This window comes from Heterocephalus glaber, unplaced genomic scaffold (assembly GCF_053883595.1).
Source record: "Heterocephalus glaber isolate CG9 unplaced genomic scaffold, H.glaber_assembly_v1.0 deba00001773, whole genome shotgun sequence".
Classification (NCBI taxonomy): domain Eukaryota; kingdom Metazoa; phylum Chordata; class Mammalia; order Rodentia; family Bathyergidae; genus Heterocephalus; species Heterocephalus glaber.
The window spans coordinates 11,466,203-11,493,379 of NW_028258463.1; the positions used below are offsets into that span (position 1 = coordinate 11,466,203).

Consider the following 27,177-nt stretch of genomic DNA (forward strand, 5'->3'; position numbering starts at 1 on the left):
CCGTGTTTGCAGGGAGATCTTGCTGCTCACTGCTGGCAAGTACTGCTGCCCCCTTCAGGATGGGGCAAACAATTTACAGGTGAGAAGAGGCGGCCCATTCGCAGGTGAAAAAGCCCATGTGTGAGTGAAAGGGAATTACCCAGGTTTATTGTGTCTGAGTAAAAGAGAACAGAATTTCATCAGGGCCTGAGTACCTTTCGGGTCCTGAACCTGTAATTGTTGTTTTTTTTCAAGTACAATTTTAAAATTCTAATTTTTCTGGCGTCCTTTTTACCTGTCCTTATTTCTTGTGTCCTGCCCCAGTCGTGTTCTGAGTAACTCTCCAGCAAGTCACCTTTCCCATAAGCCTTTAGGGCCCCTGCCTCGATGGACACGGGGAGAGTGGGCAGGGCCTCCTTCGGGGATCCTTTCCCAACTCCCATCTGAGACCCCGGGGATCCCCCACCCCAGAGTAAATGTCCTTGAACTGTCCTTGGTAAGAGGTCAGGACAAAGACGCGCGAGCCATCTCAGTGCTGCCTGTTAACTGAGAACTGGACGGGTTTTCCCCATCTGTCGCTAGCAGCTACCGCGGGTAAAGAGGACTCAGACTCGGATGGCAGCTCACACACTTATATTATTATAATTCACTTCTATGCAATTATCACACGATATTAATAAGACAATATTAAGTCTGCCAATTACCACGTCCCTGTACCTGTACTGCGCAAGTCCTTATGGGAGCGCGACGTTTCCTCCCGTCGGGTCAGAGGGTCCGATCCGTAGACGAAGGGCGTCGAGTCGGCGCTAGGCTGTCCGTCTCTCCGCTGGCCTCGTCCTCTGGTCTCGTCTGGTCGGCAGCGATGCTCCTTCCAGCGGGATCAGGTGCAGGTGTCCCGGTCGGTAGTCAGATCAACAGACTGACTAGTAGACTGATCGGTGGGACGGATCGTCGACTTGCTTCAGGTCTTCAGCGCCTTTTATACTATTCTAACTGGGCGTTTGTGGTATTGGTTCAGACTTATCACACTGTCCATTTTGGGCCACGCCCTGTCCAGTTCGGGGTTCATCCTTATCAATTCCACACCGCTTAAGGTTCTACTTCTATATCTTAGGGTTACATATCACTCACAGCACTCTTAAAGTCACAGCACACTTTAGGGTTACAGCACGCTTAGGGTTATACACTTCCATCTTACTTCAAATTGTTCTCCACACCATCATGAGCTATAACGCACTGAAAGCCGCTGTCTAGGTCACTGTCTCCTCGAAGGGGCACAGTACCCAACACCTGCAACTTCAGGGAGGAGGGGTATATTTTGGCTCACATTTTGATATAGGAGGAATAGACATAACTCCAAAACCAGCTAGATATCCGAAGTGCAAGTTCTAAAAAGTATTGTCTAAAATCGAAGAATGAATCTAGGAACAAGGGAGGTTAAGAGGAGGACAACATTTATTGAGAGAAAGCTTCTGCCTAAGACAGACAGAAAAGGAACCAGAAAATAGGATGCCCGCTGAGCCTGCTTCTCAAAGGTGCTTTATGGGACAAAGCCACAAGGTGAGGCGGGTTCAAGGTGGGACAAAACTATAGTCAACTGGTAAGACTGCAAGTACAGTCACTTAGGTAATATTGATCCAGTGAGCAATCACAAGGTGGGCAAAACTATGCTCAACCGATAAGATCACGACAAGTATAGTGGCTCAGGTGATATTGATTAAATGGGGATCCAATGGGGAAGCAGGTCATGTAGCAAGCGTACAAGGAAAGAGCAAGGATTTTTAGTAAGGGGTGGGTCAGGGATCTTTCTGGGAAGATTTTGGTCCGCCTCAGGTGACTGATACCTGTTTAGAATATCAGTCACTGCTACTTATCCTATGCGGGTGTGTAGTTTCTCTCCTTTTATGATGCTGGCCTTCAGTGAATGTGTCTTCACTGTCCTCCATGTTGGCATCTTGTCTACTGCCTACAAGATATCTAACTTACCTATCTACCATAGTTTCAGTCTACAGTCAGCTGCTTCAAGGCAAGACCATAGCAGAGAGGCCTGGCAGAGGGGATGCTGCTCATGGCATGGTGGACAGGAGGCAGAGAGAGAAGGGAGGATCCAAGAGGGAGACAGACCCTCTGGGACACAGCCCTGGGTGTTTTAGACAGCTGAGTTAGATAGAAACATGGCATGCAGAAGAACACATTACCACTGTGGCTGGAGGTGCACTCGCTGAAGGCCAGACTTCAAGATAAGGATGGACTGGCTGGGCCTGTTATAAAGAATCCACTTGACAAAAAAAATAGGCTCTCAGGGCAGGGAATTTAGCTCAGTGGTTCTGTCACCTGCCTCATAAGTGGAAGGTCCCAAGTTGGATCCCCGGTACCAGAAAAAAACCCAAACAATCCAGGCTCTTTGTTGTGAGAAAAAGAAAAGTTTATTTCAGTGAACTGGAACCAGAATGAGGGACTAAAAGGAGATTCTAGCAGCTAGCAGGGAAAGATTTTATCCGTGAGTAGATGGGCTAACATTGGAAGAGAGAGATAGCAGCCAGCAGGGAGGGAAGACTATACTTATATAGATTTTGGGGAAGGGGCTATAATCATAAGGAATTTTTATGATTTGGATGTCCAAGGATGGTCTTTTCAGGTGGGTATACAGTTACTGGACTCCACATTTTGAGTCCATTTGCCCTATTTATTAGGAAGCCGCTGTTGTTTGCTGAAAGCAGCCTGTTTGCTTTTTCCTGTTGGCTTAGGGCAGGCCTGACAGGGCCTACATGCCTCCCTGAGGAATAAGCAACATACTAGCATTAGTATTACCTGTTCCAATAAATCTAGATAGGCGTCAGTCACCTGGATAGGTGACCACTTCTTTTCCAGAAGAGGTTCTTGTTCTTTCCATGTATACCTGCTGCGTGGCTTGCTTCCCTATTGGATTAATATTACCTAAGCAGCTATACTTCTTTTTTTTTTTTTTTCCAGTACTGGGAATCGAACTCAGGTCCTTGTGCTTGCCAGGCAGGTGTGGCACCACTGAGTTGGATCTATGGCCCCAAGCAGCTATACTTGTAATCCTATTGGTTGATCATAGGTTTTTTTTTTTTGGTACTGGGGATCGAACTCAGGACCTTGTGCGTGCGAGGCAGGCGCCGGAACCACTGAGCTAAATCCCCGGCCTTTTTTTTCTTTTTTGAGACAGAGTTTTGCTGTGTAGTCCAGACTGGCGTTGAACTCACTGTGTAACCCAGGCTGGCCTCGAACTCCCAGGGAGCCTTCTGCCTCAGACTCCTGAGTGCTGGGATCACAAGCGTGTACCACCATGCCTGGCTCTGATCATAGTTTTGTCCCACGTTGTGCCCACCTCGTGTGTTTGCTCTATAAAACTTTCTCTGTAAAGTGGGCTCCTTGGCAACCCATTTTCCGGGTCCCCTCCTGTCTCTCTCAGGAGCTCTCTCTCTCTCTTTTTCCTACTCTTAACCTCTGTCATTTCTCAGAATTCATTCTTGATTTTTGGAACACAAACTCGGTGCATGGGACATCTAGCTACATTATTTCCAGCTACATTATTCCCCCTATAGCATTTGGAGGTCCTGCATCACAGGACCCACCCACTGTGGGTCTTCCCCCCAGACCCCACCTCCTAGCAGCAGGTCAGCTACAAGCCCCGGAATCTAGTCACCAAGCAAAAGCCCCCCCAGGAGCACGTGAAGCTCTTTGGGACATCCAGGTAGAATCCGGAATGAGCCCAGATTCTTGCCCCAGCCCAGATGGCTTGCCTGGTGCCCAGGGTGGGGTCCTGACTTTGCATTTAATTCCTTCTTGTTCTAAAGGGCGTGAGACCTGCCGCCATCCAGCCCTTCCTCTCTTCCTGCTAGCTCTTCTGTTGTCACTGTCTGGACTGGAAGAAGCTCTTCAGTTCCTCAGTTCCATGTTTGGCTCAGTTGATAGGAACATGCGGTGTGCGTTTTAAGTAGTGTTACTTATCATGCCATTTCCTGTGTCAGGTAGCCAGCTGTGGACTCACCCACAAGGTGGCTGGATATCCAGTTACAGGCATGCAGTGCCTTTGGGTTCAATCCTCATCTCTAGGGTGAGGGAGGACTTGGGAATCTGGGCTTCTGGGGATGGACAGCAGTGAGTCTTCATTTGACAGCAGTTGCTGCCCTGATGTTCATCTGTTCCCCGAGGCCTGCTGTGTTTGATCCCCAAATGCTCACCAAGATGGTTTCAAAACATGTTTTGTTTGTTTTTTTTGATACCGGGCATCGAACTCGGGTCGTTGCTCTTGTGAGGCAGGCGGTGTAACCACTGAGCTAAATCCCGGCCCCCAAAACATGTTTTAAATTCACAGTACGGAAAATTCTGCTTTTCACGGAGAGCTGCTGCAAAGCATAAACATCAGATCAGCCAGGGAAAACCCAGTTCCTGTTTACTCGGGGGTCAGGGAGGGGTGGCCCCTGGGGAGAGGGGGTATTGTGTTAAAGTTCCACCCAAGAGCAAGGGGCCCCCCCCAGGACCTTGCTGCTGGAGGAGGCAGGGCTGGGAGGGCCTCCTGAGCTCGAGGACGAGGAGGAGGGCTGAGCTGGAAGCAGGAGATGTAGACTGGGCAAACGGGACAGCCAGCCGGGCAGGGGTGTGAAAGCTCACAACACCCTGCTAACAGGCTGCGAGAGATGGTCCCAAAAAGCAAAGACATGCGCAGGACACTGGGCCGAAAATGACTCTGGGCTTGGGGCTCCTGACCACTGCATGCAGCCGGTGGGAAAGTGCTGTCCTTCACTGAAGCTGGCGCTGTTCCCAGTCCTTCATCCACACTTGGGCACGACCTGTGGAAAGCTGCGTTTCTGAGCCTTCATTTAGGGCTGCTGTGAATGTTTGATGGTTCAAGTGTTCCAGAGCCGTATGTGCATGAGGCAGAGACCAATCCTGGTGGTTTGGACACTGAAGCCCTTTACCTTGGTCCCGGAAGCCGGGGCCCTCTCCCGGCCTGCAGAGAGTTCTTCCTCTCCGCCTTGAGGAGACCGTGTGCACGCAGCCTCACTCCCTTTTCTCTGGGTCCTGTCTAGTTCCCTGTTTTGGATGCCAGGACCTGGGAGGAAGCCCTGCCGGCCCTGTGCCAGCTGTCCCGACCCTGCTCCCGGCTGCCGTCCCCACAGAGTGCGCCCTCTGATTTGGGCCAGGAGGACACGGGCTCACGTGGCCACGAAAAGTCCAGCTTCTGCCCAGCCCCACCTCCTCCACCTGGCCGACCCCGGGGCCTGCAGCTGCCCTGTGACCATGACCGTGACGGCGACCGGGTGCCTCTTGCCAGCCAGAAACCAGGCCCCGCGAAGCAGAGGCATCTGTGCCCGTCCCGGCTGGGCCTCTCCTCTCTGCCTCCTGGTCTGCAGTCAGAAACCGCCTAGCATTAGCTACGGCTCTGCTCACGATTTTGTCCCTGTGGAGTGGTCTTTGACATCCACTTCCGGGGTGAGAGGGTGCCCTATGAGGTCAGCGTCCAGGAGGCCCTGGCCGTCTACAGGGAAAATTTTCCTGCTGCTCTACGAAGCCAGGACACAGACAGTGGCTTTGGCTTGGGCCACTTCTCCACGCCCCTGGCCCGTGGGGTGGACTGCCCCTACCTGGCCACCTACGTGGACCGGCACTTCCTGGTGGGATCTCAGGCCCCCAAGACCATCCGAGACGCCCTGTGTGTGTTTGAACAGAACCAGGGCCTCCCCCTGTGGCGACACCACTCAGATTTCTACTCCCATTACTATGGGGGCGTCGCGGACACGGTGCTGGTGGTCAGGTCTGTGGCCACCCTGCTCAACTATGACTATGTGTGGGACGTGATCTTCCACCCCAACGGGGCCATCGAAGTCAGAGTCCATGCCACGGGCTACATCAGCTCCTCCTTCTTCTTCGGTGCTGCCCAACGGTACGGGAACCGAGTCGGGGAGCATGTGCTGGGCACGGTCCACACGCACAGCATCCACTTCAAGGTGCACCTGGGCGTGGCAGGGGGAACGTGGCAGTGAGACGCTGGATGGGAAAATGTGTAGAGCACTGGGCTGGGGGCTCCATGCCCAGCTCTAAGAGTTTTCTCTGAAACTAAAAATGTAAAAGTAGGGCCAGGGATGTAGCTCAGTGGCACCGTGCCTGCCTCGCAAGAGCAAGGTCCTGAGTTTGATCCCTGGTACCAAAAAAAAAAGTAAAAGTGAATAACACGAGTGTGAAAGTCACCCTGAGGTTTTCAGTGTTAGCAGGTTGGGTGTTCTCCCATGCTTCAGAAGAATTCTTCCATGCTTTGGCAAGTTGCCTCTGTGTTTGTGGAATTTATCATACTGTGTTTCAGACCAATAGAATCTGCTGGCATTTATGCATCTGTAAGATGCTTGTGCATTCTACAATCTATATGTTCTATGTCAAAATGGGGCGATAATGTATATTCATTTTGCCACTTCTATTTTTTCACGTGACAACATCATCCAGGCCGGCAACCCCCAATTCCTGGGTGCCCAGCGCCCCACTATGCACCCCAACCTGTGCAGCAATCTGCTGTTGAGGGGCACCTGGGGAGATGGGGGACTGCAGTTTATTTAAGTGTAAAGATGATAGAACAGTGCCTTCTGCGGGGGGTGCCTGGGGGGTTCACAACTTCCCTGAGGCGCAGATACTGTGCAAGCCCAGATTCCCATCCCTTCACTCCACTTTCCCCACCGTTAGCAACCCCGGGAGACGAACATTATTCCGGCCTGTGGCATGAGCACAGCTGGCTGGGGTCTCAGACCCCGCCCCTCCTCCTGTCCCCCTGAAAGCCTGAAGCCACACTGAGTTTCAAGGGGTGTTTCCCTGGTGGCGCCCAGCTCGGGTGATTCTTGGGCTTTTCTCTTTGGGACCTCTGCAGAGCACTGGTCACTTACTTTGTGGTTTGTCTCTCAGTTTGGGTTTTTCTGCTGTTTTGTCACAGTTAGATCGGGATGGTACTTTGGGGGTCAAGAAAACCACAGAAATGAAGCCTGGTGCTTCTTGGTGTGCTGTCTGCAGGGTCCTTGAGGGTGATGCAACCTCCCTCAGGGACGTGGACCCCGTGTGGCCCACTCTTGCCATCTAAAAGCCAACATTTTACATTTGCAATTCATAAATATTTTGGGGAAAATACTTTGATGCCAGACAAATATCCCACTTTTTTCTCTCTCAAACTTTCATGCTTTATTTGTAGCACCTCTTGGTGGATTATGACTGCAGTCGTTCCTTTTAAACTTTTTTAAAGTTAAACTTTTTCCCTTTTCACAGGTTTTTTTTTTTTTTTTAGCCAGGCATGGTGGTGCACAGTTGTAACTCTGGGAGGGTCACCAAGAATGAGCCCAGCTGGGGCCATTTAGGGACTCAGAGTGACCCTGTCTCAAAGCAAAACACCAAAAAGGGGCTGGGGATGCAGCTCAGTGTAAAAGTCTTGGGTTCCATCCCCAGTATCAAAAAAATAAATATATAAATACAAATAAAGACCAGGATTTAAGAATTGACAAATAGGCCGGGGATTTAGCTCAGTGGTTCCGGCGCCAGCCTCATCAGCGCAAGGTTCTTAGTTTGATCCCTGGTACCAAAAAACAAAGGATTGACAAATAAGAATGTCTATAAGTATCATGAATACCATGTTGTTTTGAAATACGAACGCCTTATAGCATGGCTCAGTGGAGCTGATCAGCATAGGTGCACGCTCACGTACTTAGCATTTTTGGGGGAGAACGCTTAAAATCTACTCTCAGCAATTTTTAAGAGTCTAATATGGCCTCATTGACTGTACTCACCTGGTTGTACAGCAGAGCTCTTGAACTTGTCCCTCCTATCTGACGCAGACTTCGTACCTGCTGACCAATGCGTCCCCAACATCTGCCCCTCCACCCAGCCCTGTAACCACCTTCTCTTCTCTGCTGGCTCCACATCTACGCAGGGCTGAGGTCCTGCATTGCCGCCCATCTGTGCTTCCCATAGCGTCCTCCAGGTCCACTTGTGCTGCTGTAAACAAGAGGATTTCCTTCCTCTTGTGGGCTGAACGGTATTCCATTGTGTGCATGCATCATACTGTCTACACCCATTCATTTTTCCTTCTTCCTTATAAATTTGTTAGAATTCTCCATAGCGTAGAATTATCCCTCCTTTTTCATTTGTTTATGTATTTGTCTTCGTTTCCTTATTGCTTTGACACGGTACCCACATCCACAATTTAAGGGAGGAGGGTTTTATTTGGCTCACAGTTTGGAGAGGTTCAGTCCATGGTTGGCTGACTCCAAGGCAGGACCATGGCACAGGGGCCTGGTGGAGGAGCACCACTCAAGGACAGGAAGCAGAGAGAAGGGAGGAGCAGGGAGGGAGATGCATCCTTCCAGGCCACAGCCTGTGATCATCTCTTTGCACCAGGCCCCGCCTCCTCACAGCAAGTCAGATGTGAGCCCTGGAATCCAATCCCCTTCCAAAAGCCCCTCCATGAGAGTGTGAGCTCTTGGAGGACATCCAGGTAGAAACCATAACAATACTTAATTGTTTATCCTCCCCCAGGGTAGTGTGCTGGTAATCAAATCATACTAGGCAAGTGGTCTACCCCTGAGCTATACCCCAGTCCATCTGGCTCCCTTTAACTGCAGAAAGGACTTTAATTGAAAAGCCTAGATCTGGGCACCGTGTGTGCTCACCACTGCTTTTAGGCCCTGCTGGTGGACATAGAAACTTGCAGTATGCATTCCAGCCACTACATACACTTCCACCTGCATCTCTGCCTCTAAATGATGAGACTTTTTCTTGGTGGCTCTGGAGATTGAACCCAGGACCTAACACCTGCTAAGCAAGTGCTCCACCACTGCATGCCGTTGGATGATACCTTTAATGCACCCGGAACAGTGCCTGACACACGGTCAGCCCTTTTAGCAAGGCTGGCTATTAGCCGGGCATGGTGGTACATGCCTGTAATCTCAGCTACTTGGGAGGCTAAGGCAGGAGGATCGTAAACAGGAGGCCAGCCTGGGCTACTTAGTAAGACCCTTTGTCAAAATAAAACTTTATTTTAAAAAGGGCTGGGGATGTAGCTCAGTGGTACAGCGCTGTCTCAGTGTGTCTGAGCTAGTGAGTTCAATTCACAGTACCAAAAAGAAAGAAAAAGAAAAAACCAAAAGCCAAAGAGAGACAGGCCAGCTGCTGCTGTTATTAGGCACAGGAGCCTGAGTGTGTGGGTTTCCCTGAAAGAACCCCTGGTCATGTGCAGGGCACGTGGTGCTTCTGGCCCTGCTCGGGCTCCCCGCCTTCTCCTCTAGTGGGAGCGAGAGGTCTGCAGTGGCCACGTCGGACCAGCTCTTTGGTGGCCTCCTCCGGGCAGCAGTGTGGACTCCGACCAGGCCCTGCTGAGTCCCTCTGTGGAATGGGATTGGTTACAGCGCCTCCTCAGGCGAGTCATCCCACGAAAAGCAGGGATCGGTCTCAGGCACCCAGCCCTCTGCCAGTGGGGGCTCCAGGCTCCCAGCTCCCGAAAGCGAGCTTCACTTCAGCTAAGGCCAAGGACTTTCACTGTGAAGGGCAGGGCCCCAGGTCAGCCCCCACCTGAAGCATCGCCCCTGAGGCTGGGGTCCTGGAGGAGCCACCCACACCCACCTTACAGCCCCCTCAGAGGGAGGAGGCTTGTGGAGGCCCAGGCCTAGAATCTCAGACTGGGCGCAGCCTGCGCAGAGGGGGTGCGGGGCCCCTCGGCCCAGCTGCTCTGCGGCCCCCACGCTGACGCCGGGCGCTGCCTGTCCACCCTGCACCCCCACAGGACCGGAGAACTGGGTCTGGGCCGAGGACCTGGCCTTCTTCCCCGCGGCTGTGCCCTGGCGCCCTGAGCACCAGATCCAGAGGCTGCAGGTGACCCGGAAGCTGCTGGAGACGTAGGAGCAGGCCGCCTTCGCCCTGGGCGGGGCCACCCCTCGCTACCTGTACCTGGCCAGCAACCGCAGCAACAAGTGGGGGCACCCGCGGGGCTACCGTGTGCAGACGCTGGGCCCTGCCGGGGAGCTGCTGCCCCCGAACAGCTCCATGGGGGGCGCCTTCAGCTGGGTGTGGTGAGTGGGGAGATGACAGGTGAACAGAGCTCCCGGGACCTCACTTCCTGGGTGCACAGGTAGATGGTGAAGGGCGGAGGCCACCCGTGGCCAGATGCAGCAGGACGCCAGGGGCAGCGTCGAGACTGAGGGCCTGTGGGTGTTGACTGTGTGATCTTCCAACTCTTCTGTATTTTTAAATTTTGAGACAGGGTCTCACTGTGTAGCCCAGGCTGGCCTGGAGCTCACAGCGATCCTCCTGCCTCAACCTCCTGTGTGCTGGGATGACAGGCGTGTGCCACCACACCTGACCTTTTTTGTATTTTTAAAATGTTCACAATGAAGTTCGGAAGAAAAGAAGCAAAGGGTAAAAGGAACGCGGATGGAGGGTGGATTCCCTTCAGTCCAGGCCTCGAGGTCCCAGGTGTGGCCTGTGCACCAGGATCAAGGCCCAGGCTCCACACCAGGCTCAGATCTGGAAGGAAGTGCGTGTGACAGTCCTGTCTCGATCGGGGTGCGGGCTGTGGCAGCTGAGACACACGGTACTGAGCAAGCACAGGAGCCTGCTGGGGTCAGGAGACAGAGTGGCAAGAACCGCCCAGAGGCTCTGGGTCCCACGCACTGTGTCTGTTTGCTCTTCCTGTTGCCCTCCAGCACCGCTTGGGCCAGGGGGACCAGTGCAATGACTTTGTTGATGTCCTCAACGCCGCCCGAAGGTACTGCGTGGCTGTGACCCAGCGGAAGGAAGGGGAGCCCAGCAGCTCCAGCATCTGCAACTTGAATGACCCCTGGACGCCCACTGTGGATGTCAGTGACTTCTCTGGCAATGAGACCATAGCAGGGCAGGTAGCTGCACCGGGAGGCAGGAGTGGACTGGCAGGGGACCAAGAGGGAGCCACTTGGCTCTCTCCCAGCCACATTCCTCAGGGGTCTTTAGAGCCCAGTAAGAAAAACATTTTATTTGTTGATTTTGGTACCAGGGATCAAACTCCGGACCTTGCATTTCTGAGGCAGGCGGCGGCACCATTGAGCTAAATCCCTGGCCCGGCATTTTATTTTTTGAAGGGGATGGGCAGGATCTTGCTATGTAGCCTAGACTGGCCTTGAACACTCAGTGATTCTCCTGTCTCAGCCTTCTGAGTGCTGGGATTACCTGTATGTGCCATTACGCCCAGTTTAGAAGAACACTTTATGATTTTTCCTTTTCCTGAGAAATTAGGCAAGCATGACAGTGAGTGAAAGCTGTCCCCCCAGGCCACTGCCGGAAGTGAAGCGGGCAGGTGCGTCTCCACAAAGCTGGTCTCAGGGCCTCCTTTCCTGCCCCTGCCAGTATCTGGTGGCCTGGGTGACAGCTGGATTCCTGCACATCCCACACGCAGAGGACGTCCCCAACACGGTGACGGCGGGGAACGGGGTGGGCTTCTTCCTGCGGCCCTACAACTTCTTTGACGAGGACCCCTCCTTCCGCTCTGCTGACTCCGTGTACTTCCAGGGGGGCCAGGACGCTGGCGCCTGCAAGCTCAACCCCCTGGCCTGCCTGACCCCAGCCACCGCCTGTGCCCCTGGCCTCCCTGCCTTCTCCCACGGGGACTTCTCACACAACTAGGGGCAGGTGAGGGACAGCCAGCCTGGCCCCCGTGTCCTTCCTCAGCCTGCTGTCCCCTGCACGGCCCTCCGTCCCTCTGTCCTCTGTGCCCACCCCCTCTGGGGGCATCAGAGCCTGGCTGCCCGTTGTGGGAGCCCGGGTACTGCTGGTCCCACTGTGCCGAACCCCAGCAGGGAGGAGGGGGTGGCCCGGGCAGAGCCCGAGTGGCGGCCGCTGTCCCCAGATGAGACCTGAGTTCTCTAAGTTTCCCCCTGTTTTCATGCATGAGACTTCATCACTATTTAAAGCACATCGTTTATGGTTTTCCATCCAGGCTCAAAATGGTACAAGCAGGGCCACTTATTCCAGAACATTTGCATGGCCCCAGAGGGAAACCCCACTCTGGTTAGCCGTCACCCCATTTCCCCAAGTCTTTCCTGGGCTCTAGATACCCTCCAATCTCCTTCCTCTGGCAGCGGATCTGGACATTTTGTATAAACAGATACCTACAATCGATACACTCTGGCCACCCAGGGTCTACGTCCCCTGACTAAGGAAGAAGGAAGAAAGGAGGAGGGGAGCTCCGTGCAGCATTGAGGCTGCGCTTCACGGTGGTAACTGGCAAAAAAGTTAGGCGAGGTCAGATGACTGAGGAGGATGAGGGTGAGTGAAGGCCCAGCAGAGCGCTGACGCTCCACGGGGCTGGGGACACAGGTGGGGTTCCCTGGCCTGGCAGAACTGGGCTGTGCTCCTCTCTGCTGTGGAAATGACCCCACCCCAGCCGGCCTCGCCCCTCTCCAGCCGGGTCAGGCCAGGAAGCGGCTGGCTGTTGACTTCCTAGCAGAGCCCTGCTGGCTTTTCACATCTGAAAATAGTAACACACATGTGCACATGAGCGCGCGCGCGCACACACGCATACACACACACACACACACTCCCTTCTGTTTTCCCCATGGCTCTGGGCTCCTCTGGCCCTCGGCTGAGGACTCTCAAGGACTGAGGCGTGGGCTGAGCCCAAACCCTGTCTCCTCCTACTTCTCTCCCTGATCCCCGACCCTCCCCTCTGGGGAAGGAGCAGGACAATGACCTGCTGGTCTCCGCAGTGTGGTGCTGGCTTGGGACAATGACCCAGTTATCACAGAAGCAGGGGCTGAAGGGGCCCCGAGGACAGGGCCAGGGAGCTGGGGGCAGAAGCACAGGGTGGTGGGGCTCCGCTCGGGGAGTGACTTCAGCCAGCTCCGTGGGCCTCTGGTCCCAGCTGTCAGCCTGCCATTGAGCCATCCCGGGGTAGGAAGAAGCTGCCTCCATTGAGGACTCTTTTGAACTCTTTGCATTTTACTTTTTAAACCATGTAAATGTATTTCTTTGGGGAAATTTCTTTTTTCCTTAAGAGACAGGAGCTCACTACGTTGCCCAAACTGACCTTGAACTCCTGGGCTCAAGGGATCCTCCTGACTCAGCCTCCCAAGTAGCTAGGATAACAGGCATATCCCACTGCACCCTGATGAAAATATTTTAATTTAAAAATAGGACCTCATTTATTTTTTCCTTCTGTAAATAATGAATCATTTACTTGAGTTAGATCATCAGAGCTCAGTGCAGCCCCTGTGAGTTCTTTAAGGACCAGCCCGGGCTCAGTGGGTGGGAAGGCTAAGGGGAGGTGAGGGTCCTGGTTGGCTTTGACAGTTGGCAAAGCTAAAACCCACCCGGAACGCTCTGTGACTTGGCTCGGGGCGTGAGCCCTTTCATCCTCCTGCTGACTGTAGGTTTTAAATCCTGCTGATCTAGTAGGAAAGATCAGGGTCTCCAGGGAGAAGCAAGGGGCACCCCGGGGCCACAGAGGGCTTGATTGGCCTAAAGACCCCGTCAGAAGATGATCCAGATGGATGCAGAAGTCAGCACAGTTTCAGGATACAGAAATCTGCAGATGCAAATCAGTAGGACCCGTAATCCCACCATCTGGGAGACTGGGCCAGGAGGGTCACAAGTTGGAGCCCAGCCCAGGCAAATCAGCAGCTCTCCAACAAGAAAAGGGCAGTGCTGCTAAAGATGCAGCTCAGTGCAAAGACCCTGGGCCCAATCCCCAATACCAAAGAAAAGAAAAGAAAAATCCTAGCACCTTGTTTATGCACTAATAACAAGGCTGCCTGGAAAGAAGTCATGAAAGGGATTCTGACTCCCATTTTTGTTGTTTTGTTTTGTTGAGACAGGCTCTCACTTGGTATCCCAGGCTGACCTTGAACTCTATGTAGCCCAGCCTGGCCTCCAATTCCCAGAGATCCTCCTGCCTCAGCTTCCCAGTGCTGGTACCTCACCTGGCCGACTCCATTTTCCTAAGCTACCTTCCTCGCCCCACCTCCACAGTGCGCTGTATGCCGAGCTTAGCCCCCGGCAGGAAGGGGCTGCCTTCAACAGCACGTGAGGCCTGACAGCTAGAGAGCCCTGGCACCGGAAGGGGAAAGAGTCCACCACTGCCAGGAGGGAACCGGTGCTGGTGGAAGCGGGGCTTCCTGGCTGAACAATGCTTCCCGGGGAGCGGAGGAGAGGGAGGCGGCACAGGGAGGCACCGGTTTCCATGGAGGCCTGCAGCTCCATTTGCTCCTGGCAGAGCCAGGGACGCTTTGCTGAGGGCGTGCGCCGAGCCCTGGGGCCTTTCCTGTGGACACGGTGTCCCCCTGCCTGACAGCCAGGCCCCTGCCACCTGGTCCACAGATGCACAGGTCAAGGTCCTCACGCTGAACTTTCTCGCCGCACCAGAGATAGTGATAGCTCAGCCAAGCATGCGCTGCTGACAATGATTAACCCACCTGGGTTTCTGGCAGAGGCACCGGGTCACTCACTGCGCGGCGACAGCACCAGAGCCCGCCAGGTTCTGCTGTCACCTTCTGCTCCCACTGCACCCAAAGGACACAAAGAAAATTAAAAGATTTTTTTTTTGGTATCGGGGATCGAACTCAGGTCCTTGTGCTTGCACAGCAGGCGGCAAAACCACTGAGCTAAATCCCCAGCCCTGTTTTGTTTATTTTTAAATTTAGTTTCGTTGAGTCCACGTTTGCAGCACAAGGTGCCCACATTCCTCTGGGGACATCACACCTTTCTAGTGGCAGTGACAGAGGAAAGTAGATGACTCTCTCAACAGAACCTGGAGCCCCTGTCAGAAGAGAAGACTGAGCTGCAGACAAAGTCAGGCTTTCTTTGGGGCAATAAGTGCAATTTTTGGCTGGGTGTAGTGGCATACACCTGTAATACCACAGTTGGGAGGCTGAGGCAGGATTGCCGTGAGTTCGAGGCCAGGCTGGGCTCAGGGAGAGACAAAACAAACAAACAATGTTTTAAATGCAGTTTTTGGGTGCTAGGATGGCACATGATGGATTTCTGTTTTTGGAGAAAACGTCTCGGCAGAGCCAGTGAGTGTCCCAACCGCGAGCAGGCCCCAAGTTTCCAGCGCTCCCCGGGCTCTGGGCCATTTCCTGGGGGCGCCAATAGGACTCTTGGCTCAACAGGGAGGAGCTGGGAGGCCTTGCAGGACCAGGACCGACATCAGCAGGGAAACGCCTGGCCTCCCCGGGCTGCCAGGCTGCCAGGGTCCCGAGGACAATGGGATTTAGCCCGGCGAAGTTAGATGGGCGAGAAGGTGACAAGAGCTAGAGGGAGAGGGTGGGGCCCCTTTCCGGAAATAGTTGTTTTGTGTTCAGAGCTGGGGACGGAACCCAGGGCTTTGCACATGGCAGGGGAACCCTTTAGCGCAGATTCACACCCAGCCCTTCCAGGGCTGCAGAAAAAGAGTCGGCTCTCAGCAAAGCAGAACCGCAGGGACTCAAATGCTTCACCTAGAGCTGGGTGTGGTGGCTCACACCTGTAATCCCAGCTCTAGGGAGGCTGAGGCAGGAGGCTACCTGCATATCAAAAAAACCCACAACAACAAACCAAACCAACAAACAAAAGCTTGAGTGCCTTCGCCTGCAGTCTTCCTTCACCGCCCGTGTCCCGAGGCCTTTGAGAAGCCATGAGCAGGGCTAGAGGGTCAGAGGATGGGCCCCAGCGCATATGGCGCTGAGCAGTCAGAGGTTCTGAGTGACAGGGTTACCAACATGGCAGAGAGCTTCCTGCCTCCCGCTTCTTCCTCCCGGAAAGGATCATTGGCTCGTGAAGACGTTAGCAGCACAGGGATCCACAGGGCTCTCAGGTTTCTCCCGGGCTCCCCATTTCCTCCCCCTACACCGAGCACGGGACTGACCCCGCCCTGTGCAGAGGTCCTGGCTGTGGGTGACCAGCCGGGACCTGACAGTGTGACCTGGGATGTTTTGTGGGAGCACCGCCCCACTCACCCGGGCTCACCTAGGACGGGGAAAGCTCTGGGCCTGGGCATCGCCGCCGTGGTTGCTCAATGCCTCCTGGCAGGCTTAGCTGTCTCTTCAGGCCACTGCCTGGGGCCTCTCATGCCCACGGTGTACAGCACACAGGCCCACGTCCCCCCAGCACCTGCTAATTTCACAGCCCCATGGCACCAGCTCCTCTGCCCGCCAGCTGGCCCGGCAGGACACGATGCTCAGGGACGACTGCTGTCCCCGTGAACCAGTTTGAGGGGAGCCGGAGGGGATGGGCGTCCACGTCACATGTCCTGGAGGGGGTTCTGGTCATTTCCAGGAGGGAAGACGCCCACCTTTGCTACATGAGCTCCAACTTTCTCTTCACTGTCCCCAGTCTACCCCTCACTGGTCACTACAGACTCGCTGATGGGAAACTTAGGCTGCATCCTTGAAAATGTGTGACTTCGTCACCAACTCACTCCCCTGCTCCCTTCTGAGTCCGCAGGGTGGTTTTGGTCCCCCACAGCCTACTTCTACAAATGTACTCAGAAGGGCACGCACCATGCTGAAGTCCTTTCTGAAAAACACCCAGAACTTCCTAACTTTTTCTCCAGAGTCTCCAGTTACCAATTTGCTGGTGTCCTTTTGCACGGACATACATTTATTCTGCTTAAAAGTTACGCGCTGAAACCCTAACAGTAAAGTCACTAAGTGAATTAATAAATCATCCCATTCACCAACGTTGGCTTTCTGGCCTGATGAGATACAGAGCAGACACCAGGAAGAGGGTTGACCCCCCAAAGCAGGCAGAGGTCACCCCAGGCCCTAGCGCAGCGAGGCAGGACCAGAAAGGGACAGGACCCAGAGCAACCACACTGGGTATCCTAAAGATGAAGAAAACCGGAGCGCCGGCATCATTGAGGCCCCCAGCAAGGGCAGCTGCAGACTTCGAAAACAGGTCAGCTCGGCCTCGGTGGAATTCGACTCTGCCCTGAGTCCTGGGTGCCTCGGGAGCCAAGAGGGCAGCCCCTTGCACGGTAAGCAGTGTGCCCAGGTTAATGATTGGCCCTGCCAGGGGCCGATCAGGCTGTTTTTGTGTGTGCCTGTTTTGCTATTTTACGTAAATCACCCTGAACATGTTTGCATCAGCCTCCCAATGATGTACCTTTGATCAATAGAATTTAGACAAAAGTGGTTTTGAGTCCAAAGATCAGGGCTGGGTTGGCCTGCGGACTGGCTCCAGGGCATATAAAACAGGGGAAAGGCGCAGGGTGATAGCAGAGCCATTGATACCCAGCCTGAGTCCCCACGGCCTCCCCAGGTCCCCGGCACGAGGATGGAGCACGGCATGAACGTGCTGCATGACTTTGGGATCCAGTCCACGCGCTACCTGCAGGTGAACTACCAGGGCTCCCAGGACTGGTTCATCCTGGTCTCCGTGCTGGCCGACCTCAGGAACACCTTCTATGTGCTCTTCCCCATCTGGTTCCACCTCCGGGAGGCCGTGGGCATCCGGCTGCTCTGGGTCGCTGTGGTCGGAGACTGGCTTAACCTGGTCTTCAAGTGGTGAGCAGCACTCAGCGGGAGACGGGTGGGGGCGCTGGCAGTGAGGGAAGGGCTGTGTGCAGCCAGCCAGGGTCCCCAAGCTGCGCAGGGGGCCCCTGCCCCTCCGCCTGGACTTGGATTCTCTCCATGGAGGGGACAGACATGGAGACAGCCCTGTCCGTGCATGGGAGCCCTAGGATGGCCAATGTCCTAGGAACCACGGCGGGACAGGTGACGTCAGGGAGAATCCTGGGCCATCTCAGGCTTTAAGCAAAGAATCAGTTCGGTGACTTTGAAGGAGAATTGAGGGTTGGGGTGCAGCTTGCCCAGTGTGCACGAGGCCCCAGGTTCCATGCCCAGAACCACAGAGGCAAAAGGGAATTGAGGCCATGAAGACAGACGATGTGTGGGAAACGGAGAGAGAGGGCTGGAAACCCTGTCAAACGGGTGAGGAAGGGGAGAGAGCCTGGCTCTGGCCCGTGGCTGCCTTGCTGACTGCAGCCTCTGCCAGACCTAGCAGCTCTCCAGCCTTCTGGTTTTTGGTCTGTGAGCTCAGTTTCCGCTAGAACCGGAAGGATCTCCATTAACACGTGTCAGACACACGTCACGTGCCAGGCCATCTGCGGTTTCTACGGCGTCACAGGAGGGATGGAGGCGCCAGGTTAACTGGGTCAGCCAATGTCCCTCCAGCCCCCAGCACTCGGTCCACACCCTGCCTGATCTCATGAGTTCCAGCCAGAGAGGAACTGCTGTGTTGAATGACAGGTTTATTTTTTTCTTGCATATTTATGTTTGTAGAGCTGCCGATCGAACCCAGGCCTGGCACATGTTGAGCAAGTGCTCTACCCCTGAGCTATAGTGGTGCCCTAGGCGAACCTTAGGATCTCTTTCAAGACTGGGTGTAGTGGCACAGGCCTCTAATCTGTCCCTCTCAGGAGGCTGAGGCAGGAGGATCAAGTTCAGGCCAGCCTGGGCAATTTAGACTTTGTCTCAAAAACAAAAAACAAAAAACTCCCAGCTCAATATTCTTTGGCCATACACAATAAAAGTTCTTTAGAGTAAGGAAAAGAAGTGTTATTGGGTAAAGCATATTGATGAGATTCCTGAAACCTCTGTTGGAAAGTTGTCAAATTTTGTCTTCCCCTTTTCAGTGATATGAACCTAAAAGATAGCAAGGTATCTGCTGCCTGCCTCCCTAGAAAGCTCAAGGTCCCGAGTTCGATCCCCAGTACCAAAAAAAAAAAGTAATTAGCTGCCACTAAGATGGAATATTTTATCTTGGTTTTAATTTTATTTATTTTTATTAAGAAATGTGGTCTCGGGCCAGAGGCAAGGACCAGAGTTCGATCCCCGGTACCAAAAAAAAAAAAAGAAATGTGGTCTCGCCGGAGATTTAGCTCAGTGGTGCCACCATCTGGTTCTCAAGTGCAAGGTCCCGAGTTCGATCCCTGGTACCAAAAAAAAAAAAAATACACATGAAAGAAATGGGGTCTCAAGTCAGGCACAGCGGCACATGGCTGTACCCTTAGCTACTCAGGAGACTGAGGAAGGAGGATCACAAGTTCAAGGCCAGCTCGGCAACTTAATGAGGTCAGGTCTCAAAATAAGAAATAAAATAAATTGAGGATCTAGCTCAGTGGTAGAGCACTTGCCTAACATGTGTGAGTCCCTGTGTTCAAGTCCCAGACACCCCCCCCCGAAAAGAAGGGGGGGAAAGAGAAAAAGAGATGGGGGTCTTGCTATGTTGCCCAGGCTGGTCCTGAACTCCTGAGCTCAAGCAATCCTCCTGCCTCAGCCTCCCGAGTAGCTGGGACTACAGGCATGCACCACTATCCCTGACTTTTGATTTATTTATGTTTTAATATAGAAAACATTCAAATTTTAAAAGTTATCTAAAGGCTGTGTCATAAAATCTCTGCAGGCCCCTCCTCAGCTACCCAGTCCCCTTCCTGGAGAGGACACAGGGGCTCAAGCCCCTTTCTCCTCTAGAAAGTGAGGGCTGAGGCAAAGGTGTGCCCGGGTGGCTCCAGACACATGGTTGGGCTTCTCTCAGGATTCTCTTCGGACAGCGCCCGTACTGGTGGGTCCGGGACACTGACTACTACGGCAACGCCTCGGTGCCTCTGATCAAGCAGTTCCCTGTCACCTGCGAGACGGGACCAGGTGAGTCCCAGCCCCGTGGGGACAGCAGCGAGGGGGCCTGAGGGGGAGTGTGCTATGCATAATAAATAGGAAAAGCACGCAGGAGATGAGAAGATGCTGATGTGTATGCTAACCCGAGAAAGGGAAGTGAGATGGAGACATCCAGTTGTGGCTCCACCTCCTCCGGCCCCTCGAGGAGTCCTGAAGCTAAGGGGGCCTTTATCATTTCCTGGTGGGCCCGGGCACCAGCCCTTTGGTGCAGGCCACCCCTGGAAGAAGAGGAGACTTTGATCGAGGGGGCTGTTAGCCCTGGCAATGCCTAGAAAGGGTGGGGAACTGAGGGCCATTTGCACCTGCAGCCTCAGCCCAGGGAGTTCTGGGGGAACCTCAGGACTCAGCATCACTCTGGTAGAAGAATGGGGCATTGAACTGCAGTGTTAAATGGGGTGGCCCCAGGGGACCCTTTGATAAGGAGAGGTCTGAGCCAAGACTCAGAGGCAGGGTTTCAGGGCAAGAGCAGTCTGGCCAGAGAGCACAGCGATGCAAAGACCTGGGGTGGGGGAGCACCGGGCATGTTTAAAGGACAGCAAGGCAGCAGTGTGATCAGAACAGCGAGCAAAGAGGGCTGGGGATTTAGCTCAGTGGTTCTGCCATCTGCCTTGCAAGCGCAAGGACCCGAGTTCAATCCCCGGTACCAAAAAACAAAAATAAAAACAAAACAAAAGAACAAGAGGAAGGAGAAAAGCAATAACAGGCATAGTGGCACGGGATTAACATCCAGTGTGCTGAGATTCTGTGTGGTCTACAGACTGCAGCAGGGATCTTCTCCGGTTTTATTCCCTACTGTGCTCCCAGAGCTGTGCACAGTGCTCAGCCCAGAGCAGGAGCTCACTAGATATCTGTTAAATAAATAAGTTATGGATAAATGAATGGAGAGTGGGCAGGTGAATAGATGGGTAAATGGATGGGTGGGAGGATGGGAGATTGGGGGGATGGATGGATGGATGGGAGGATGGATGGGTGGGTGGGAGGATGGAGGATGGATGGACGGGTGGGAGGATGGATGGATGGGGGGATGGGAGGATGGAGGATGGAGGATGGATGGATGGATGGATGGATGGGAGGATGGGTAGATGATGCCCTTGGCAGTCTCTCAGATGGAGACCTTTTGATCTTCAGTCTGTTCATCTCTTTCTTGCCCTTTAGGGAGTCCTTCTGGCCATGCTATGGGTGCAGCAGGTGTATACTATGTGATGGTCACATCCACCCTTTCTATCTTTCGGGGAAAGAAAAAGCCAACATACAGATTTCGGTGAGAACTCCACTGGAGTGTGGGTGGAGGAAGGAGGTGGCCCTTTCTGTGGCTGACAGCACCTGCTCTTCCTGCACCCCTCACCCTCGGAAGCTGGGGAGCTTTGCTGAGGGCGGACATGAGAGCCACAGAACGACCCACTGGTGCCTTTGTCTTTAGGACAGAATCAGAAGTCTGACACCAGGAGGGCTTCTAGAGCTCAGCTGCTGGGCTTGGGTTACTGTCGCCTCTCCCCTTGCAGGTGCCTGAATATCACCCTTTGGTCCGTGTTCTGGGCTGTGCAGCTGAATGTGTGTTTGTCCCGGATCTACCTCGCTGCTCACTTCCCGCACCAGGTTGTCGCTGGAGTCTTGTCAGGTATCTGGCTCCCTCCCTGCCCCCAGCCTGTCACCCCCTAATCAGGGCAAAATCCCAGCATTCCAGGCATGTTCTGCACATCCTCTGTGCCGTTAGCCTCTCAGGAGCTTGAAAGTCAAGGGTAGAGAGCCTGAGGCAGGATGATGACAAGTCCAAGCCCAGCTTGGGCACCTCAGGGACTTAGGGAGACCCTGTCTCAAAAGAAAAAATTTAAAAGGGGCTGGAGATGTAGCTCCGTGGGAAGGCCCTGAGTTCAATGCCCAGTATGTGGAAGGAAGAAAAGAAGGAAAGAAAGAAAGAAAAAGAATGAATGAATGAAAGAAAAGAGAGAAGGGAGAGAAGGAAGGAAGAAAGGAAGGAAGGAGAAATCAGCCAGGGAAGGCCGGGAATTTGAATCCTTCTGTACAGCAGCGCCCAGCCCTACCCCATTAAGTGTGTTCCACAGAAGCTGCTGTGAGTCAGAATAACTCACCCAATCAGATTAGTTTGAACTCTCCAAGCTTTTTAGTCTTTATTTTTTACTGATTTTCATTTGGAAGTGGGCCCCAATGTCATTTTCAGGGACTTGCCAAATTTAACACATTCAGACAGCGTCCTAGGAAAGCCCTTTATTCATTTTTTTTTTTTTTTTTTTGGTGCCGGGGATTGAACTCCGGTCCTTGCGCTTGCGCAGCAGGCGGCGAAACCACTGAGCTAAATCCCCGGCCCCAATTCTTTTTTTTTTTAAGAAGTCTTTTAGGGCAAAATTTAATAGTACGAAGAGGTTTACAAAAATAGATTGATGTTATTTTGAGGAATCATACTGTAATTTCAATTCAGTTTTGTTAAATTGTACCTAATCATACAAAAATTACTCCAAATTCAAATTTGATATAAAAAAGAGAGATGAAATGAACTCAGCTAGATGACAGATCTGGTAAAATATAAGAATGAAAAAATTCTATGTGGGGCACTTATTTCAGGTCCAGATAGAAAAGCCATTTCCCTCGATAGCGTCTCCTCTTCCTGTCAGCAATCCCAGATCGCAGCTGGCCATGCCATGGTCTTCTGCTCGATGAGACATGGGAAAGCTGCTTCTGTTCCGGGCCTCTCCGCCTCTTTGGCCCAGTCCTTCATGTTCACATGCTAACAAGCAGCGCCCAGAGTCCAGCGAGGGGTGCTGCTGGGCCGTGAGCCACCCTGGGCGTCCTTACTGACCGAATCTGAAGGCTCATTGAGTTCCACCCTCACACCTTTTTCACGTGTTAGATATTTTATTTATCTCTCTCACTCGCTCATCTGTATCAAAATACCAAACAGTTATTGCGTACCTTGTGGCATATGCTGGTTGTACTTCAGGAGGGTTGCCACGGTCAGACCAGAAAAACAGCAGTCTATCAAATTTGAGTTCAGTGTCAGCAAACTGGAAAAGCCCTTTATTCAAATACACCCTTTTGCAAACCCAGTAAGCGCCTGCAGCTGATCTGTTGTAGTCAGAGTTTTGCATATCTGCATTCCCTTAGATCTATAATAAGGGGCCGAAAGATTCTAAGTTAAATGTAAAGAAGAATTTCTCAACTTTGTGGAAGGCTCCAGGGTATAAAATTTTAGGGAGACTGTAGGGTTTTCCCCTGTAGCTGTAAGAGCAGATGCAGTGTGCTCTCCCCAAAGAGTGTGGAGGACCAGGGAGAGAGGACCAGGGAGAAGGCGGCTTCACGGAAACCACAACAGTGACATCGCAGGCTGCTCTGGGTCCTCTGTTTGGGGAAGAATCTGGAAGCGATGTCACATGAAAAGCCTGGAAATGTTTAGGTCAGAGAGGAGAACAGCTGTCTTCAAATGTGTGACTGAGGAACTCGATTTGCCACGTACTGGCTTCTGTGGGAAGAGCAGAGACCGGTAGGTGGCCTTCGTGGGGACAAGTGTCTGTGCAATACAAGGAAGAACTAGTTCGCACTTGTGGCTGGAGTGGGAGTGAGCTCCCCAGCCCCAGGGGTGTTCAAACAGGGCAAGAGGGGAACAGGAAGCTTAGATGCAGTGGGGGGCAGGAGCGGTGACTCAGCCATGTGACCACATTCATGCACGGCAGGTGGCCTGCTGCTCCGATCCCCCTCTAGCAAGAGTCTGGGGTCTTTTCCGTCCCTCATGCTGCCGTTCTTCCCCGTGCCCAGGTATTGCTGTTGCGGAAACTTTCCACCACATCCGGGGCATCTACGATGCCAGCCTCAGGAAGTACCTCCTGGTTACCTTCCTCCTGTTCAGTTTCGCTGTTGGCTTCTACTTGCTGCTCAGGGCTCTGGGCGTGGACCTCCTGTGGACGCTGGACAAAGCCAAGCAGTGGTGCGAGCGGCCGGAGTGGGTGCACATCGATACCACGCCCTTCGCCAGCCTCCTCAAGAACCTGGGGACCCTGCTGGGCCTGGGGCTGGCCCTGCACTCAGACATGTACCGTGCGGGCTGCTGTGGCTGGCTCAGCAGACGGCTTCCATTCCGCCTGGCCTGCATCGGGGTCTCACTCGTGCTCCTGCACCTCTTGGATGCATTGAGGCCTCCGGCACGGGCCGAGCTGGTCTTCTACGTCCTGTCTTTCTGCAAGAGCGCGGCGGTGCCGCTGGCGTGCGTCAGCTTCATCCCCTGCTGCCTGGCCCGGCTCCTGGGCCAGTCCCGCAGGAAGGCACAGTGAGCTGTGTGGAGTCCGCAGATCCAAACCAGTGACAGGGCCGGGTGGGGACCACAGCCTCCTGCCAGGGCCTTTTGGGGCCAGCTCCTGGGAGCCTCTCCCCACTCTGCGGCCGACCCTAAGGAGAGATGGTTTCAAGACGCTGATGAGACCGCTGCAGGAAGCCTGGACTGTCAGAAGTTGCGTCCTCCTGGATGCTCCTTGAGAGCTTCTCTCCTGATTCTCCCGCCTGACGGGGCAGCGAGACCTCCAGGTCGGGGAGCTCCGGAGCCCAGGACGGAGACTGCAACTGAGACTTCACCAGGTGTGCTCATCCTCACCCCCACAGGAGAAAGGCGCAGTGAATTTGCTAGGGAAGGGAGGATGGGGCGAGGAGTGTTTTAGTACCTTGCGCATAATTGCTAGACGCCAAGCAGAGTCTAAATGGCCTCAGTGGTATGTGAATCCTTAGACGTGGTGCTCTCGGCAATGGCAGACCAGCCAGGTGTGGTGGTGCACACGTCATCCCAGCACTTGGGAGGCTGAGGCAGGAGGGTTGCAAGCTTAAATCAAACCTGGGCAATTTAGCAGCTTAGAGAGACCTTGGCTCAGAATGAAAGATAAAACAGGGCTGGGGAGGTAGTTCAGTGTAAAGGCCCTGGATTCAATCCCTGGTGCCGCACATTGAAAAAATTCTGCCTCTGGCATTTTTCTATGCATGGCCCTGGTGTTGATTTCCAAATGGCTGCAGTGACTGAGGTACTGGACCAGGCCTGAACATTCAGCCCTCCTTGACTTCTCTTCCATCATCTTCCATCTTCCTCCCTATCAGTCCGGCTCTGTTTTCCCAGACTTCCCGCTGGCTCAGAGCCTCAAATGCCCAAAGGGCAACTCTTTGGTGGTGCTTTCGCAGCTTCTAAAACCTTGCCAAGAAATGCCGAGGAGGGGGCCAGGACTCCTCTCTGTCACTCCAGTGTTGCTCTCGATCCCTGCAGGGTAAACACAACTCCTTTCTCTATGCCAAGCCATCCCAGTGCACATCTGTAGAGGAAAAGCCAAGTGCTCCGTGCCAGTTTGCAGTACATGGCCTTAAAACAAAAAACACCGAAGCCTATTTATTCGAGACTCCTTGTTTTTGCTACTGATGATGTAGACTATCGTATATTGTCATTCACACCAACCACCCTAACACCCTTGAAAAAACAACATGTGGGCAGTATTTTATTAAAACATTTTATTTAAAAACAAAGCCTTGTTGATTATCATTCAACTTCTGACCCAGCTAAATTTCTAGCCCTTTCCTGTTTCCCTAAATGAATATCTTGGTTCCTCTGTGCCTGCCTTTTCCCTTTAGAGAGGGAGGGGCTCGTCTTGGTTCCCCAGTGTTCTCGGCACAGGTGGGGAGACTTACGAGCAGCGGAGCACAGCAGCATGAGGACAGAGCGGGTACAGCGCTGGTGCCACACTTGGATCCGTCTGCTTGCCACCCCGTGGGAGGCTGCAGAGGAAGGAAGGGCAGTGATTGGCCAGCTGGTTGGAGGTGGCAGCTGGAGCTCCCTTCCTGGGAGGCTGACCTGGGGCAGATCACCTAGTCCTGAGGTGCTTTTCTTTTTAGTTTTTTGAGACAGGGTCTCCTATGTAGTTCAGGCTGAACTTGAACTCACTATGTAGCCCAGGGTGGCCTCCAATTCATGGTGATCCTCCTGCCTCAGCCTCCTGAGTGCTAGACTGATGGGTATGCACCACCACATCCTACTAGTCACGAGATCTTTTCATTCTGCACATCTCAAGATCCTCACGTCCTCTTGTTGTCGCTGATTAGTTGCCATGTGCAATTCCCAACATGTCACACAGTGAGTGGGTGGGGTGGGGGGAGCTGCCCGAGGCCCTGCTGATCACCACGGTTCGGGTCATGAGAGGAAACACATCTGCCCTGATGGTCAGGGACTGTCGGGTGCCAGTAAGACCCCTGGGTTCCTGTTGGGAGGACAACAGGGAATAAAGGAAAGAGACAGAAACAATATTCGATATGCAAGGGGGACCAGGAAGAATTTGCCTCTAGTGGACAACCTTTGACAAACTCCACGGTGGGCCTTCTTCCATTATTAAGCAAGAAGCACCAGGGAGGGGTAGTGTGCTGTTCTAAGAACTGCGACTGCACTAAGATTAGGGTACCAAGATAAGACCCAGTTTAGCATCTCAAAGGAAACAAGGTAAGGTCCTTCCCCAGGCCTGCAGACTTGCATTTTTTATTGTCCCCAGTAGATGTTACCTTGCCTTAGGAGTGCTATGTTATGGCTTTCCCACACTGCTAGGAAGTCTGTTCCTGAGACAAGTTAGCACTGACCTTGGGACTGCGAGGGGCCTGTTTCCTGACCCCCAGCAATCTGTCCATATCATAGCTGACCCCCAACAGTGGACAGCAGGGTCAGCGGGTGAGACACAGGCAGGAGGCAGCCGTGGCAATCAGGTCTCAAGGCTCACTTGGGAAGCAGGAGGCGCAGTGTCATCGGAGCTGCTCTGTGGGGCCAGACTGCTGCTCCAGGCGGACACGAGGGGTCCCTGCCAGGTGAAGCCACCAGGGTGCTGAGTGAGACTGGGCAGATCCTGGAATCCAGCAAGCCAGGGTCAGTGAAGCTGGGGTTACAGGTAAAGGAAGTCACACACACACACACACACACACACATGCTGTGCAACGGTGTTATTGCTCCAGGAGAGAAAAACACAAAAACACACCACTGCTGCTCCCTGGCCCAGTGCTAAAACACGGCAGATAGATGCAGCCTGAGAGCTTCCTTCCTTTCTTTCTTTTTCTTTTTGACAAAATCATCACCACTTTTCAAATTTTCATAATAGCTTTACTGAGATACAAAACCATGGTTTAAGGCATACAATGGTTTCTAGGGTTTCCACACTTACACAACCATCACCGCAAATCAATGTCAGACCACTTTTCTAGCTGCTGCGAGCGGCCCCCCGAGGTGGTGCTCCTCACTGCCCACCCAGCCCCTGGCACCTCCATCTCCGTCTCCGAGACTTGCGGTCCAAGTGGCACAGGGCCAGGATCACACGACGTGCAGCCCTGCCTGCTAGCTTCTCCCTCTTGGCCTGACGCTCTCCAGGATCGTGGTGTTGAAAGACACACAGGGCTCATCCCTCGGTGTGGATGAACATTTCCTTCAGGGAGGCGCTGTGTTCCGTCTGTTCTCCACTTGGTGGAGATCCAGGGCTTTTCCACTTTGGGGCTTGTGATGGCTGTGTCTAGATGT

The 27,177-nt window shown here is 53.3% G+C and overlaps 1 protein-coding gene across 3 annotated transcripts; it reads left to right on the forward strand.

Annotated features, from left to right (window-relative positions):
* The first annotated feature begins 17,153 nt into the window (after positions 1–17,153).
* G6pc1 (glucose-6-phosphatase catalytic subunit 1) lies at positions 17,154–25,157 on the forward strand. 3 transcript variants are annotated; one of them, XM_004859296.4, is made up of 5 exons: positions 17,154–17,310; positions 19,513–19,622; positions 20,808–20,913; positions 21,155–21,270; positions 23,421–25,157. In XM_004859296.4, the coding sequence occupies exons 1-5, from the start codon at positions 17,276–17,278 to the stop codon at positions 23,930–23,932; spliced, it is 879 nt and encodes a 292-aa protein (XP_004859353.1). In that variant the 5' UTR covers positions 17,154–17,275; the 3' UTR covers positions 23,933–25,157. The 3 variants fall into 3 exon arrangements, with proteins under 3 accessions (XP_004859353.1, XP_004859350.1, XP_004859352.1); XM_004859293.4 differs by having other exon boundaries at positions 17,174–17,480; XM_004859295.4 differs by having other exon boundaries at positions 17,177–17,310; positions 19,529–19,622.
* The last annotated feature ends 2,020 nt before the right edge of the window (positions 25,158–27,177 follow it).